The sequence below is a fragment of the Podarcis erhardii genome (assembly GCF_964252035.2).
Source record: "Podarcis erhardii genome assembly, chromosome: 9".
Lineage (NCBI taxonomy): Eukaryota > Metazoa > Chordata > Lepidosauria > Squamata > Lacertidae > Podarcis > Podarcis erhardii.
The window spans coordinates 37,365,369-37,382,887 of NC_138512.1; the positions used below are offsets into that span (position 1 = coordinate 37,365,369).

At 42.5% G+C, this 17,519-nt stretch overlaps 1 protein-coding gene across 4 annotated transcripts in view; it reads left to right on the forward strand.

The window, feature by feature from the left end:
- Window positions 1–17,519, forward strand: part of FSTL5 (follistatin like 5) — a 359,747-nt gene that overhangs the window by 115,606 nt on the left and 226,622 nt on the right. For all 4 annotated transcript variants that reach the window (XM_081875293.1, XM_081875295.1, XM_081875294.1 and 1 more), the window contains exon 4: window positions 14,328–14,576. In XM_081875293.1, the coding sequence (XP_081731419.1) occupies window positions 14,328–14,576 (249 nt within the window). The remainder of the gene's footprint in view (window positions 1–14,327; window positions 14,577–17,519) is intronic.

Below are 17,519 nucleotides of genomic sequence, written 5' to 3' on the forward strand. Positions count from 1 at the left end.
TAGTTTCCGAGTCACCTTCAAAGGTAGCCCCACGTAGAGTGCATTGCAGTAGTCCAAGCGGGAGATAACCAGAGCATGCACCACTCTGGCGAGACAGTCCGCAGGCAGATAGGGTCTCAGCCTACGTACCAGATGGAGCTGGTAAACAGCTGCCCTGGACACAGATTTGACCTGTGCCTCCATGGACAGCTGAGAGTCCAAAATGACTCCCAGGCTGCACACCTTGTCCTTCAGGGGCACAGTTACCCCATTCATGACCAGGGAATCCTCCACACCTGCCCTTCTCCTGTCCCCCAAAAACAGTACTTCTGTCTTGTCAGGATTCAACCTCAATCTGTTAGCCGCCATCCATCCTCCAACTGCCTCCAGACACTCACACAGGACCTTCACCGTCTTCACTGGTTCTGATTTAAAAGAGAGGTAGAGCTGGGTATCATCCGCATACTGATGAACACCCAGCCCAAACCTCCTGATGATCTCTCCCAGCGGCTGCATGTAAATGTTGAAAAGCATGGGGGAGAGGACAGAATCCTGAGGCACCCCACAAGTGAGAGCCCAGGGGTCTGAACACTCATCCCCCCCACCACCACTTTCTGAACACGGCCCAGGAGGAAGGAGCGGAACCACTGTATGACAGTGCCCCCAGCTCCCAGCCCCTCAAGACGGTCCAGAAAGATGTTATGGTCGATGGTATCAAACGCCGCTGAGAGATCCAGCAGAACTAGGAAACAGCTCTCACCTTTGTCCCTAGCCCGCCGGAGATCATCAACCAGTGCGACCAAGGCAGTTTCAGTCCCGTGATGAGGCCTGAATCCCGACTGGAAGGGATCCAAATGGTCTGCTTCTTCCAGGCATGCCTGGAGTTGTTCGGCAACCGCTCGCTCAATCACCTTGCCCAAGAATGGAAGATTTGAGACTGGGCGATAGTTGGCCATCATGGCCGCATCTAAAGATGGTTTTTTAAGAAGCGGTTTAATAACCGCCTCTTTCAGTGGGTCTGGGAAGGCTCCCTCACGGAGGGAAGCATTCACCACCCCACGAAGCCCATCGCCCAGTCCTTCCCGGCTAGCTTTTATAAGCCAGGATGGGCAAGGATCCAGGAGACAGGTGGTTGGTTTCACTCGTCCAAGCAGCCTGTCCACATCCTCGGAGGTAACAGATTGGAATTGATCCCACTCAACTTGACTAGACAGAACTCTAGCACTCTCCCGCCCCGGCCCTGCTCCCACGGTGGAGTCTACTTCTTCCCGAATCTGAGCGATTTTATCTGCAAAAAACTTTGCAAAGTCATTGCAGGAGAACATGTGGCCCGTACTGGGCCCTGATGTTGCAGGTGGTTCCGCTAAATTGTGAACCACCTGAAAAAGTCTCCTGCTGCTGTTTTCTGCAGATGCAATAGAGGCGGTGAAGAAATTCTTCTTCGCCGTCGCTATCGCCACTTGGTAGGCTCGACGTTGAGCTCTAACCTGTGTCTGGTCAGATTCAGAATGAGTTATCCGCCACCGGCGCTCTAGCCGTCTCAACGATTGTTTCATTGCCCTCAGATCCGTGGAAACCACGGGGCTGTCCGGGCTCCATGCAATCGGAGAGGGCGCTTCGGAGCCAAACAGTCAATAGCCCTGGTTAGCTCCACATTCCAGCGGGCCACCAGGGAATCAGCTGAAAGGCCATCAACATGGGATAAAGCATCCACCACCACTCTCTGGAAACCATTTGGATCCATTAAGTGGTGGGGGCGGACCATCCGAATTGGTCCCACCTCCCTGCAGAGGGGATGGGTTGCAGAGAAGTCCAGTTGCACCAGGAAGTGATCTGACCATGGCACTTCTTTCGTTTTGCTTTTACTTAGTGTCAGATCACCAACATCCATAGAGGTAAACACCAGGTCCAAGGCATGTCCGCGGCTATAGGTTGGGCCAGACTTATTCAGGGACAGCCCCATGGAGGCCATGCTTTCCACGAAGTCCCGAGCGGCCCCTTGTAAGGCCGTGTCGGCATGGATGTTAAAATCCCCTAGGACGACCAAGCTAGGTGTCTCCAGGAGAACATCCGCCATGACCTGAAGCAGCTCGGGCAGGGAATCCTTGGTGCAGCGGGGAGGTCGGTACACCAAAAGAAATCCTGTACTGCCCCTATTGCCCAACTTCCAGAACATGCACTCGGAAAACTGGGTCTTCCCAATAGGACGCCTGGTGCAAATGAGTCACAAAAGGAAATGCAATATCTACAGTGGCTAAAAATGAGTCACAAAAGGAAATGCAATATCTACAGTGGCTAAAAAAAAAATATTTGCCTTCTAACCAAGCTTTTCTTTGGATAGCTGCCAATTGACTAACCATTCTTTTAGTCTGAAGTGTTTTATATAACTCAAACCTATGCATTCTTCCTTATGCCAACAGTAGTTGGCCCCAAAACAGATAACCAGCTTTTATGCTATAAATAAATGATTGCGATTTATCATTGACCCAGTTATACTTGCCATTACAGGCAATGACTGATTAACGTGTGTCCGAATGACATGCAGTCGTGCACACATGGAAGTCACTGAAAACATTGCTAAAAGGGGGTGTGGGGAATGGGGTGGGGTGTGCTTGTCAACTATATACAATTATTTGCAGCTAGAGCACCAGCAATTTACACAATGCTCTGCCAAGTTTCATAATCATAAAATGATAGGTCCCTGTTCTCAATGATCTTACAATCTAAAGCTGTCAGAAGGGAAGAGCAGCCCAGTTTATAGCTATTAAATCTGTGAACTTCTTCTATCTCTGAATACTTTCTCTTTTCAGAGTGACATAATACCAGTGGAATTTGGATGTTTATGCAGTGGCATTTCTTGACTGTGAGTGATGTAACATTCCATGAAGCATCGCAGCAGTTGCTGTTAGTATAGGTTTTGGTCATGTATACAGGTCTAGCCCACTGTGATTCAATACTTAGCAATAATGTAAAAAAAAAAAAAAGCTTCCTGTATGGAGGCTGTGAACTGCTCTGGATTGGTCTCCTCCAGAAATAAGTCTTGTGCAAAGAGTGATGCAGCTCTAGCATAGAAACATTTTTGTTTATCGTGGTTTTTACTGGCTACTGATGAGTTTTAAGGATATTTTTACTCTCTGACTGTTTATATTATTGTATTTTTAATTATTTTGATTGCATTATTTGTAAAACATGAGTTTTTGAACATAAGACCTTTAAATGAGACTGTGCCCTTTTAATTTTCAATCCTGCCTAAAATGTCAATTACATGACCATTTCTATAGCTTTGTTTTTTTTAATATCATCAAGCCCTTCTTTGGACAGCTCAATTGCTTAATAGTGCTCAGACTTAAGGAAAACGGTATGATACTTGCATCATAGCCCTATCTTTTGTTCAGCCTGCAAATTGTTCCTTTGTAAGAAGCTTTTCTTGTCAGTAATCCCCAAACATTTATGTATTTGGCTATCAAGATAATACAAACTGCTGTTTAGATATCAAAGATTATGGGGAAAGTCTGCTGTTGTTTTTACAGCAGTGCCTTCATAAAGAGCTGCAGTGCTTTGTCAAAGTAGTAATTAAATTTCCATCACTTAGCGCAGTTAAGAACAATTTATTCTGGTCTCCCCAGGTTCTTACTTATACCTTTTTAAAATAGTTGCTTAGTTGGAGCTATCCATTTTAAAAGCATGTTAAAATTAAGGCTGTGTGCATTAATTGGTTTAATTAATCATCTGAGCTTTGTTTTTATCCACTATTATCTCTCCCCACTTCTTTTACACACACATCTTGTTTTTGCCACTGCTGTGATGACTAAGGGCTCATCCACACTTGAGTTTGGTCTATGTTTTATTCTGTTTGCCCCCTGCTTTGTAAGCACAGGTCAGAGAGGTTTTGATTGACATTTGTTACAATTCAGCGGTAAACAGCGGATTTTTCCTGGGGAAAGTGGTGGGGCAAACAAAAAACCTCTCAGTTCCTTGCCTTAGAAAGCATGGGACAAGCAGAAGTGTGGACAAGATCTAATTGTAGGGCACTCAGGACTTTGAATTGGGCTTTCTGACAGTACAAACTGGGTGCCTTAATCTCTGCCGCAATAGGTAGCTTTTCAGAGTAGTGAATGGAAACCTGCTATCTACTGTGCTCCATCAACATCACTACTAGAGATATGGGATGCAGGTGGTGCTGTGGTCTAAACCACTGAGCCTCTTGGGCTTGCCAATCAGAAGGTCAGCAGTTCAAATCCCCACTACAGAGTGAGCTCTCATTTCTCTGTCCCAACTCCTGCCAACCTAGCAGTTCGAAAGCACACAAGTAGATAAATAGGTACCGTTGCAGTGGGAAGGTAAATGGTATTTCCGTGCGCTCTGGTTTCTGTCATGGTGATCTGGTGTGCCAGAAGTGGTTTAGTCATGCTGGCCACATGACCCAGAAAGTTGTCTGTGGAGAAACGCCAGCTCCCTCAGCCTGAAAGTGAGATAAGAACAACAACATAGTCGCCTTTGACTGGACTTAACTGTCCAGGGGTCCTTTACCTTTTTACCTTTCACTAGAGATAAAGTAGCTACAATTTCATCAGTGACCCAAGGAATCAGTAGGGTTCCACTTCGTTGTAAAAAACTGCTAAGTGTGCTCTGGTTCCTTCATCGAAAAGAGACTTAGCTCCCAGGCCACCTGCTCTACCTGCTCTCCAGACAACCAGCCATGACATTAGCTTTGGTTTAGGGTCCCAGCTGGTTTCAAGACTTAAAGACTCATCTGGCACCAACCTTGATGCCATTTTGGCACCTGGCAAATGCGATTTTATTCTCCTGTGCCTTTTAAACTTCTCCAGTTCTTATCAGTTTTAGCCTCACCGTTCATGTTTTTGTGCTACTTTTATATGTTATATTGGTGACCTGCTTTATTGTATGTATTTTTATTTTGTTTTTATTGTTGCCTTGAGCTGCCTAGCTATTGAGGACTATATATAAATGCCTTAAATCAATGATTAGGTGGCAGTGGCATTGAACCCATATGTCTCAATTTCTTCCTCTTGGCATATGTTGGGGTACTAAGCTCTGACCACTACATCAGAATTGCTCAGATTTTAAAAGACTTTCTCAGTTTTTCACAAATTGTTGTTCCCAATCTGTGATTTCATCCAGTTCTGAGATGAGTGTAACAGCTGAGAAATGGTTTCTTGCCAATTTGTTGCCAGTTTACATAATGGTGTACTCATTTCCACATGGGATGAAACTGAGTTTGCAATTTGTTTGAAAGTGGTACATTTTGCTAATTTAAGGTTGTGATTAATGAGTATCAGGGTCTAACTATCTATTACATTAAATGCATGGTGTACAACACTGTCAGCATTTTTTAATTTGAAAAAGTTAATACTTAGTATGCCCCCTCATTTTCTGAATACTTAATAACAGCAGCAACAACAACAACAACAATAATTTTATTGTTTATACCCCACCCATCTGGCAGGTTTTTCCCAGCCACTTTAGGTGGCTTCCAGCAGAATATAAAAAATAACAACATGTCAGACATTAAAAGCTTCCCTGAACAGGGCTGCCTTCAGATGTGATCTAAAAGTTGTGTAATTCTTTATCTCCCTGTCATCTGATGGGAGGGCATTCCACAGGGAGGGTGCCACTGCTGATAAGGCCCTCTGCCTGGTTCCCTGTAACTTTACTTCTCACAGTGAGGGAACTGCCAGAAGACTCTTGAAGTGGATCTCAATGTGAAGACTGAATGATGGAGGTGGAGACACACCTTTAGGTATACTGCACTGAGGCTAGGCATTTAGGGCTTTAAAGGTCAGTACCAACACTTTGAATTGTGCTCAGAAATGTACTGGGAGCAAATAAAGATCCTTTAGGACTGGTGTTATATGGTCTCGGCAGCCACTCCCACTCACCAGTCTAGCTGACACATTTTGAATTAGTTTTCAAATTTTTGAAACTAATTTTGAATTAGTTGTAGTTTCCGAGTCACCTTCAAATGTAGTGCCACGGAGACCTCATTGCAGTAATCCAAGTGGGAGATAACTAGAGCATGCACCACTCTGGTGAGACAGTCCATGGGCAGATAGGGTCTTAGCCTGCATACCAGATGGAGCTGGTAGACAGCTGCTCTGGACACAGAATTTACCTGTGCCTCCATAGACTGCTGTGAATCCGAAATGACTCCCAGGCTCCACACAGGTCCTTCAGGGGCACAGTTACCCCATTCAGGACCAGAGAGTCCCCGACCCCGACCCCCAGCCCCACCCATCCCCTTCTGTCTTGACAGAATTTAACCTCAATCTGTTAGCCACCATCTATCCTCCAACTGCCTCCAGACACTCACTGCCTTCACTGGTTCTGATTTAAAGGAGAGATAGAGCTGGGTATCATCTGCATACCGGTAGACACCCAGCCCAACCCCCCTGATGATCTCTCCCAGTGGCTTCATGTAGATGTTAAAAAGCATGGGGGTGAGGCCGGAGCCATGAGGCACCCCACAAGTGACAGTCCTGGGGTCTGAACACTCATCCCTCAACACCATTTTCTGGACACGACCCAAGAGGAAGGAGTGGAAGCACTGTATAACAGTGTCCGCAGCTCCCAACTCCTCTAGATGGTCCAGAAGGATGTAATGGTTGATGGTATCAAAGGCCGCTGAGAGATCCAGCAGGACCAGGAAACAGCTTTCACCTCTGTCCCTAACCCGCCAGAGATCACCACCCAGCGTGCCCAAGGCAGTTTCAGTGCCATGATGAGGCCTGAATCCCGACTCGAAAGGATCCATATGATCCACATCCTCCAGGCATACCTGGAGTTGTTCAGCGACCACAATCTAAATCACCTTGCCCAATAATAGAAGATGCTTAACCCTTCACTCACCAGCTATAACCTCCCCATTTCCTGTTTTGATGTTTGAGGGCATGTAGAAAAGACATGTTCTTTGTAGAAGGATACTGTTCTAAAACCCGTCACATTTATGTCTGTTTTCTTTATGTAATAGAACTTTAAATATGAATTTATTTTTAACATAGACAGAAAGTCCAGAACCATCTATCTTTCCATTTCACACAAGAATACACTTAGAAAGTAATGATATACATGATTGCTTTTGAGAAAGTAGGGAATATGACTGTAACGTCAAAGAACTCTTATTGCCATAAAAATACTCTTAACAATCTGATCCCATTATGAGCTTTCTCTTTTTAGTTAATCTCATACCATGCATACTTTTATATACACCCATCATATATAAATAGTCTCTGAAGTCACAGAAAGAAACCGTCTTCCTGAAACTAAGCAGGTCTGGGTGCAGTCAATGTCTGTGTGAGTCTTGGAAACATGTAGACGCTGCCTTGGGTTTCATGATGGAATAAATGGGGGGAGATATAAATGTAAGAGCATTAATTAATATCCCTCACTCTTCACCTTTTTATTAAATTGAAAAGTTCCCGTTCCTTGTAGGAGAGTTACTCCAGGTCTCCAATCATTTTGCTGCCCATTTCTGTACCATTTCCAGCTCTGCAATATCGTTTTTGTGACCTGACAACCAGAACTGTGCACAGTACTCAAAGTGTGGTCACACCTTTAGGTTGTATAAAGACATTGAAAAAATGGAAGTTTTATTTTTGACCCCTTTCCTAAGGATTCCTAGCAAGGATTATTGAATTTTCTCTTTTGCAGCTTCTTTGGGTTTATAATTGCTGTCACAGTAAGCATCTTTTCTAGGAGAAAATGGGTGTAATATCATTGCACCAATATTCTTCGGTCCAATTATTTTCTTTACTCTGTTAGCCTTTTCCCTTCAGATAGCAGAGAGTCAATTACAATAATAAATGAAGCCCAAAAAGAAGTCTAGCAACACAGTACATTGTGATGTCTCCATATGGTGCAATAATTCTGAATACTTGCCCGCCTGTGATCTGTTGTATGCTTTCCAATCCAAGCATAGTAATGATTTATAGAATTCGGCCTCAAGAATTTGACAATTCTACCCCAAGCAGGACATTTAACAATTTGTTCTGTATATGCAATGAATTGCATCCAGTGGTGTCTTTCAGCTGGCACTAAGGCTTCTGTCAGTGGAATGAGAAGGGAATAATTTTTCGGCAGTTCTCTCTCCTTTCTCCCCCAGCCACATCCCACTAGCCTAGTTTTATTACCCAAGTGTTTTTGTCTTGGCTGCAATGTGTCCTTCAATTCTGATAACTACTCTTGCTTGTCCGAATGGAGGAGAGAGGGGTATGCAAGTGTTTACAGAGACTCTACTGTACAAACATAAAATTTACTTTTGTTGCTTTGCCAACTTTTGCTTCTGGCCTTGGCCACCAGTGGCATGAGACCCTCAGAAAGTTGTCCTTAACAGAATGCAGGTATTGGGCTGAAAAACATTCCCCATTCCAGTGTATTGTATAAAAGACTTTGGGTTTACACTTGTGTACTGGCAGCTGATGCCTCATACACATAGGAATAATAATTAGCCTGCTAAATTTAGGACAGATAAAATGTTCCTTCCATGTACAGTAAATGCCGATACATTTGGCACCTAGATAATGTAAAATCTACTACTACCGCAGAACAGTTAATTGATCATAATAGTGACTTGTTGTCAATTGCATATTGATAGTCCATGACCCATTTCACTGCTGTTTTATCATCCTCACCTGTTGGCACACCACCTAATTTTATTTATCCCTTCGGAGATCTCCTTAAATCAGGTATAATGTTCCTGCTTTGCTCCTCTCTCATTCTCATAGTAAGGGAGAATCTGGCAAAGCAATTAGGAAAATACAAAGCAACAAATAAACACATTTGAGCTCAGGATCAAAATATTTGTTTTGCAGGTAGGAGGGTAGTGGAAGGCAGGCACACCAACTCTATGGGGCTGAAGCCTCCACAGCCCCCATGTCCACTGAGATGGGGCTAACCCCCCCCCCAATCTTGAGGGGGCAGAGAAAGCCTGGCAGGATGTCGTCCTGACATGGCGTGGCCTGATGGGATGACAAACCAGGCCTGGTAGGTCTCTCCCAAATCAACAGTGATGTCAGCCCCCCAATGTTGGGTGCAACTCAGTGCCTGTGGTGGAAATAGTATTGGAAATACTGTTTCAAAAAGGACTCATCCTCATTTGTTACTATAAAAGCCTGTATCACAGGGATGTTGGAAAGACATATGAAGCTCATCTAAGTCGCATTCCTCCAATAAGCACAATAGTTCATGACCCTTGTGTCCTTCAAAACTCATGTCTTCATTTGACAGAACACTGGAAGGCTGCATATTATGCTTTGCAACAGACTAATGTTTTAACGGGCATAGTATAGGTAATGCAAAGTGAGAAACTGGCATCAGCTACATGTTCCAATGTGTAAGTGGACATGGCATCAGGTGAACAGTGGAGACAGTCACCTACAGGACATGGTTTTGCAGGCTGGCTATACATTTCTTACCTTTGCAATGTTAATAGGCATTCTTAGTAAGACTATCCACAGCCAGTAAAACAGAATTCAAACCATGTGTGCCCTGCATATTGTTCTGCAATATGTAAAGACATATTGTTCCATGATTAAATTATATCCAGTTTATGTAAGCTGCCGATTGTGAATTATCTAGTGTATAGTGCAAGTGAATGTATGTTTGACCATGATTACTAGATAAAATTGATTTAATCTGCCTGGACTTTGTTTACCATTAGTCATAGAAAATTAATATCAGAATGGATATGATCCTTCTGTTTGTTTGAATAGTACAATGACCTTTCTGGATATTGTACAAATGAGTTACACTTTGTCTAATTGCAGCAAAGGCACTTAGAAGGTGTATTTGCATGTTGCATGAACTACTCTATTAACCACTGACTAATGGCTGGTTTACAGTTTTAATTGTTGCTTGTCTGTATTGGTTATTGTACTGCAAGTATTTTGTGCATATAAGGCTATGTCACTGCTCAGCTGTTTGATGGCCACCCAAAAGCATCAATGTTTGTTTTTTTTCAATGGAATGACTGCTGCTGTTTGTTGGCATGTTTGAGCATGCTCTTCCACAGCACACTGCTGATAGACCTCCTGCTAATGGGCAGGAAGGAGAACTGTCTTGATTTGATAGCTTGTGCAAACTCATTGTACAGCTTTGATGAAGAAGCTTATAGTGGATAGTGAAGAAAAGCAGTTCTCAGAAATCCAGGGGAGGCCCAATTGTGTCTCCTCCTGGAGTACGAAAAGTCATTCATTTTCCGTACAGCATGATAATATAGATGATGATGTTGAATTTTGAAAATGAATCTTGAAGGAGTCAATCACCACACCAAATGACACTGAATGCAGCCAGTGGCATCTGTTGAAGATGTTTGCTTGTCAACATTGATGGCAGCAATAGATGTAGATGACCAAGCTAGCATAGGAAATCACTGAGAAAGGAGTGCAAACATGCTGGGAATGTGGTCTGGGAAAGCACACCATTGTTTGAGACTCTGTTCTGCCATGTGATGCCCAAAACCTTCCTGATTCAGTGCATACCTTAAGTGTGTAGTCATCAATGCTGATGCGTGGAGCGCTGGCACAATCCTGAACCTGCATGTTGATCTTTGTCAGGCTGATGGTGCGGCCAAACCCCCTACGGGCTTAGACAAAATGGTTAATGAGTCTCTGTAGAGCTTCCTTGGCGTGCACTGTCCATTAAAATCCAGATATATACTCATTTGTTTTAGGAGAAATACATATGAGCATACAGTTATATGGAATATAACAACTCTGGCATAATTAATATGGAAGTGCTGCTGAAAGTATGTGATAGAAAAACTACTCAAGTTAGCAAATAAGAAATCCACAGCAGTTTCTCTCTCAGTTTTTGCAGTTACAGTTGATAATCAGTTTTCTCCCAATTTTTTTTATTTTATGTCTGCTATCTCAATGTTTATGGTAGTGAGTTACACATGGTGAGGAAGTATTTGAGCACTGTGCCTACAAGATAAATTGTTGTAAAGCAATATGTGTACATGAATATTTAAGTGTAGGTGGGTTCCCACGAGGCAAGACACAGTGATAACAGCAAGGAACTATATTGAACTAACAGAACTGGACAACAGGGGCAAAACAACTGCTTATATAAATTTCTGAAAGCCTGGGCCACTCCCACTCCCAATGTGATTGGCTGTCTAAACTTCTAAGCAGCAAATCATGACTCAGAGTTTAAGGGCCAATGGCAGAGGCCCACATCCTGAAATGTTCTGTGATTGGATATCTTGTATCGAATCAGAACACAGGAGCGCAGAATCCTTAGTCCAAACTCAAGCTCAGGCAAACACAGACCACTGAATACATAACAAATACTGACAGATTCTTAGTTTGCATCATCTGAGTTGCGCTGGGGATGTGGGGGTGTGAATCAAACATTCTGAGTGTATGTCCTTTTTGCCCACATCTCTACTTACCTCATACATGCATATAGTATTCCTTACCAATGAGTATGTGTTATGTGTTGGAGAATTTAGCTGCTCAGGAAAATCAAATAGAAATATAGCCATGTAACAAAATATTCCTGGGGAATTTGAAGATATGCTTTTGCGTTTTTCATACCTCTTGAAATAATTGATAGTGCTTTACTTTTTTTTTTTTAACCGAGTGCAAATAGAATTTATGGTTACAGTACACTGAATAGAATAACTGCATCTGCAGTATATCATCATATTTACTTGTGTCATGCTATGCAATCTGCAGTATATAATTCCACTAGGTCTCTCTTAGCCCTCTCCTCGGTGGTGTTATTTTGAGGATTCATTAATCCATACTGATCTGTTCTGTAGATAGACTCTCTCTCTCTCTCTCTCTCTCTCTCTCTCTCTCTCTCTCTCTCTCTCACACACACACACACACACACACACACACACACAGAGTTTCCAGTAATATAGTCTCCCCATCGGTGCCACTAAAAAAACCAGTATGGCAAATAAGAGACTTTCAAAACTCCCAGGGTTCGTTGCTGGATTTAAACTGTTTATCAGCTTGCACAAATGAGCCGCATAGAGAGCTATAGTAAGGGAGAATAATACAGAAAACCTAGTGTGCATATGGATGTGTTGCGCATGCAGAACGAGACCCCCTGGATCTCAGCTCTTGTTTGAGCAGGTCAAAGTTCCCTTTCCTAACTAAGGTTGACTTTCTGGGAATGAGGGCTAAACTGAACACAGCAGAAGGCTTTTAATCCCCTGTAAGTATGCTGATGTAGGAGTCAATATAGGCTGACTACTTTACTTAACTAATCTGTGCTAATTAACCTTGAATAAAATAGTATGTAGGCCAGAATTCAGAAGTCTCAAAGAGTTTAATAGATTGCATGACAACCAATTCTACAAACACAAACACACACACTCCTCAGCAGAATGAGGTCCCCTTGGTTTTTATTTTTTCTACCACATGTCATTCATGCAATAATAGTGAACTAGGTATGAATTTATACTGAACCATCCACATGTTGTTCTACAATGCTTTCCCAATGCTACCACATTATTGTCATCTCGAGCAACACACTTGCACTATAGCACAACAAAAGCAGGACACCCCATCCCCAAACATGAAAAGCTACAACATTTCAGTAGGATGCTAAGGGTAAACACTGATTGGAAACAAAGCAGCATGTTAGCCGCCGCCCCCTTTTTTGCAGGTATGAACAGTAGTGAAAGCAGGATTGTGTATAACTGCCCCTGAGTACAAATGATCAAGAATGCACAATAAAAAGAAGGGCTTCTGGAGGGATCATGAGTTACAAGAACTGTCAGTACTTAAATAAGATGTACATATAACTTTTATGGTATAGATGGTGCTGTATTTCCAATGGTTGAACTTTTAAAAATGTTATGATGCATGCGTGAGGACCTGGGGAAAAGCCTGTGAGGTTTGGGGACTGAATCCGAGGATGAGGCCTTCTTTGAAGGTGCACAACTGGGCACTGCCCCCTCAGGATGTTAAACCCAATTTCCGAGACAGCACCTAAAATCTGAGAACATGACAGTCCTAAAGAATTTCACTCAGTTGTGGCATGCTTGGTTTGGGTAACACTCTTTGGAATTTCCAATGAAGAAGGCTTGAGTAGAAGGAAAGGAGAACAGAACTGGTTTTGCAGGACTTTGATCCTTTAAATGAAGCATGTGAAGAACCTCTCTTCAGTGGTCTGAAGTGATATGAATTATTTCCTTGACGCGGGCGGTGCTGTGGGTTAAACCACAGAGCCTAGGACTTGCCGATCAGAAGGTTGGCGGTTCAAATCCCCGCGACGGGTGAGCTCCCATTGCTCGGTCCCTGCTCCTGTCAACCTAGCAGTTCGAAAGCACGTCAAAAGTGCAAGTAGATAAATAGGTACTGCTCTGGCGGGAAGGTAAACGGCGTTTCCGTGTGCTGCTCTGGTTTGCCAGAAGTGGCTTAGTCATGCTGGCCACATGACCCGGAAGCTGTACGCCGGCTCCCTCGGCCAATAAAGCAAGATGAGCACCGCAACCCCAGAGTCGGTCATGACTGGACCTAATGGTCAGGGGTCCCTTTACCTTTACCTATATGTCCCGATACATATTTAAGACTCCAGCCCTGCATCCAGTTACTGTATATATGCTACTCCAATGAAATGAATGGACTTTAGCCTGTGTTCTTATTTCCATCCAGTCCAAGTGGTGGTGGCGGCACTGCCCTTCAATGTTCTGCCTCCTTAGTCTCATTGGAAAGAAGGATAGGAACAAAATTAGAATCAGTTAATTCTGTTTGTCATTGGCTCAGGCTCTGCCTGCTATTTGGACTCCACCTCACCATGCTCAATAGGAACAAGCCACTGCTAATCAACAACACCATTAAATGTCATTAAGTGAATCTTAAAACAGATTTTCATGGACTATGGCTGGATCCTTTTTCTCCCTTCCATTTAGGACATATACCTCAGTCTTCCCCCACCCAAAAAAAAACATTTCCCCTGACTCCTGAGTACTTGAATTGTCCAGAAGCAATTTTCATTGACAGGAAAATTGCTGAAATTGTCACGTTGAGTAAATCTGCTTTCCAAAACAATTTATTGCAAATTCCAGGGGTGGCATTCAACTAACTTTTACTTTGATAGACATTGAAATTAATGGATGTAACTAATATTCATTTCAATGGGTCTATTCTGAGTAAAGGTTAGTTGATGACCACCCCAGTATACACCACCCTTTTCTATTTCTGCCCCCTTATTCTTGTGTAGCAATAGATGGATATGGAGTAGATTATGCCAGTTTCCAGAATTTGTTTCTTCATTGGTTTTGATTATTTGTGAGCCACTTTGTGTATGGCAGTAACCCTCAGGTGATGATGACATGCAACCTGATGCCATTTTCTTATTTTTCTCTTCAGGATACGTGAATCATGATGCTCACCTTGGATCGTGTGAAAACAAGTACTGTGGTTTGGGTAGGCACTGTGTTGTTAACAGAGGAACAGGGCAAGCAGAGTGTATCTGCATGGAGCACTGCAAGCCTCACTTCAAGCCTGTGTGTGGCTCAGATGGTGAATTCTATGAAAACCACTGTGAAGTACACCGAGCCGCCTGCCTGAAAAAGCAAAAGATTACCATCGTTCACAACGAAGACTGCTTCTTCAAAGGTAAGCGCGTTTGGACAATGCCTTGAAGACTCTAGCCAGCTGCATATTTTGAAGTAAATTCAGCTGGAGCGCTGATAAAATTCTGCATGGTGTATTGTGAAGAAATGGTAGGAAAACTTAATCTGACAAAACTCTCTTCCCCTAGATATGTGTCTCAGCTACGCCCAGTTTTCTCTGTGTCTTTTCTGAGAAGCCTTGGAATATAGATCAAGCGTGGCTTTTGACACCGTTGTAACCAAGATTCCTATGACCTTGGTTTGAAGACGTGAATAAAACTGTGATAAAGTAATGCAGTTCCAGAGTTTAATGGAGAAATATGTAACCACTGCAGAGGCTGCATGTGTATAGCTTACTGCTAGAAGCCTCATCTTTGAGCTATCATTCTATCTTGCTTTGTTGTCTAAAGCTTTTTATTATTTTAAGATCCTGGCTTCTATCTTGTTTGTCATTGCTGTTTTGATTCTGCTTTTCACTCTTTTTATCTGTCGGGACAAATATTAATGTTTATTTTGATAATTTTTAAAAATTTTGTTTCATGTAATTGTGAGAAGTCTTGGGGGCTTTTGAAGTCACAGGGCAATACAATACAAAACTAATGGATGCTGAAAATTCAGAAAATGAGAGCCCATGACAATTTTACAGTAATTGAACTTCTCAGTCAGGTCCATTACTGAGGCCTAATTTATGTGCAGATTTTTACAATAGGGTTGCTATTCTCTGATACTGGTTTGAGAAGTACCCATGAAATCCAAGCATGTATGTGATGCAGAACTTAAGTTCTTTCCAACTGAGGAGCCATATTTTTAAAAAGATGTGTGTCTTTAACTCAAACAACTAACCCCTCTTCATATACACTTCACCATGAATACAATGTTGCTCATTAAAATGCCTTCAAGAATTATAATAAATTCATCTGACGTTGATCAAATGCATATGGAGTTACCGGTTAGGTTTTGCTTAAGTCTTGACCATTGATTTGTGCCTTTCTGCTTAGTTGATTTCCCCCTAACTTGGTTCTGGAAGTTCTGTATCCATTCCAACTGCTCTGTTAAGAGATGTGTGCCCTGTAGACAATGGAGTTTAATTATAGACACGATCCTGAACTTCGATTGCATTTTAAGCCCATGTACATTTCAGTGCATATTCATAGGGGTGAGAGACATAAGCTGGTATTTTTAAGTGATCTTTAAGTTCCCCCACTGTGAGCACAAAGAAATGATTAATCTAACAATAACTGTTAGAGGTGGCAATACCCCTTTTTTTCCATGCAGAAAAGACACATACAGGAGCATTTCATACAGAACATGAGGCAGAGCTTTTATATTCAGTTTATTCTGGCAAGCCTAATGCCAAGGAAGAAGTTAAAGTTATGGATACAATTTCAGTTCTGTTAGTACATAATGGAGCCTTTTAAATTTGAGGTCTACAAGATGTTTTATAAGTCTGCTTGCATTGGAATAAAATCCAGCCTACATTTTTAATATGAATGCAATACAAATGAGGCAATTTTGTTTTGTTTCGTTGGCTCATCTCTGCAGTGTAATAGAAATGCAGTGACCATTGCACTGCATTTTCTCTGTTCCATAATTGCTGCCCTGCTAATAACTTTTGCATTTGGGGGAGCCTATAGTAATTTCAGTTTAAAAGTTTAGCATAACAGTTGAGTGACTTGACTTGTGGAGGTCACGCAACAAAGGAAGTGAAGTAGATGCTGATGGGATGGCATTTTAGGAAGAATGCATAATTACTGGAAGGGTGAAAGGTGTGGGAGCCGAAATTAGACTAGCGGTTCTGCATTATATTGAAGGATGGTCTCATATGTGACAACCAGAACAATTAAACTCAGGAACACTTGTACATGTTGTTAATGTGCATTTACATTCTGCTCGATGTAACTTTTTCATTTAACTGCTTTGCTGCAAATAGCTGGGATTCACAGACCAGAGTGCCTGCTGTCAGAATTTAAGTTGAGTTCTGCTGTCTCAGACCAAAGCTCTGTCTTGTACAGCATCTTGTTCCTTGTTTATCTTCTGATATTGGAGGAAGCATTTAACCGTCCTGGATAAGAACCATTTATCCTCTACAGAGTGTGCTTGCTCACCCTCCCATCAAGCTACCTGTGGGAGTTCCTCATGCATGCAAATTTACTAGTGAACCAGTAGTTTGCCCTGACCACTAATGGACACTGTTATTGGGAAATTAATTATACTGATGAAATTTTGCATGCTTGATGTCTACCTCTCCTTATAAAAAGGTAAAGGTAAAGGACCTCTGACAGTTAAGTCCAGTTGCGAATGACTCTGGGGTTGCGGCGCTCATCTCGCTTTACTGGCCGAGGGAGCTGATGTTTGTCCACAGACAGTTTTTCCGGGTCATGTGGCCAGCATGACTAAGCCGCTTCTGGCGAAACTATAGCAGCACATGGAAACACCGTTTACCTTCCCGCTGGAGCGATACCCATTTATCTACTTGCACTTTGATGTGCTTTCTAACTGCTAGGTTGGCAGGAGCTGAGACCAAGCAACAGGAGCTCACCCCGTCACGGGGATTCAAACTGCTGAACTTCCAATTGGCAAGCCCTAGGCTCAGTGGTTTAGACCACAGTGCCACCCACGTCCCACCTCTCCTTATACTCTCCTTTAAAAATACAACAGGATGTTTTGACATTTGACAGTAAGACGGCTAATGGCTCCTCAAGATGACCTCTTTATTATGTTTTCTTCCTGATTTCATTCAAAAAAGCTTACATGGAGGTTAGAGCATGTCTGATCTTTATTGAACATTTGTTCTGCTTTGCTTGCAGGATGGTTATACAGCAATGGACATTCATCCTGATTTCCTTGCAGGGTGTTTATGTATATATTCTGGTTAATCATTCATTTATCCCATCCTTTTCTATGCATTTCCCCATCACTGTCCTAACTGCAAAAAAGTTTTTTGAAT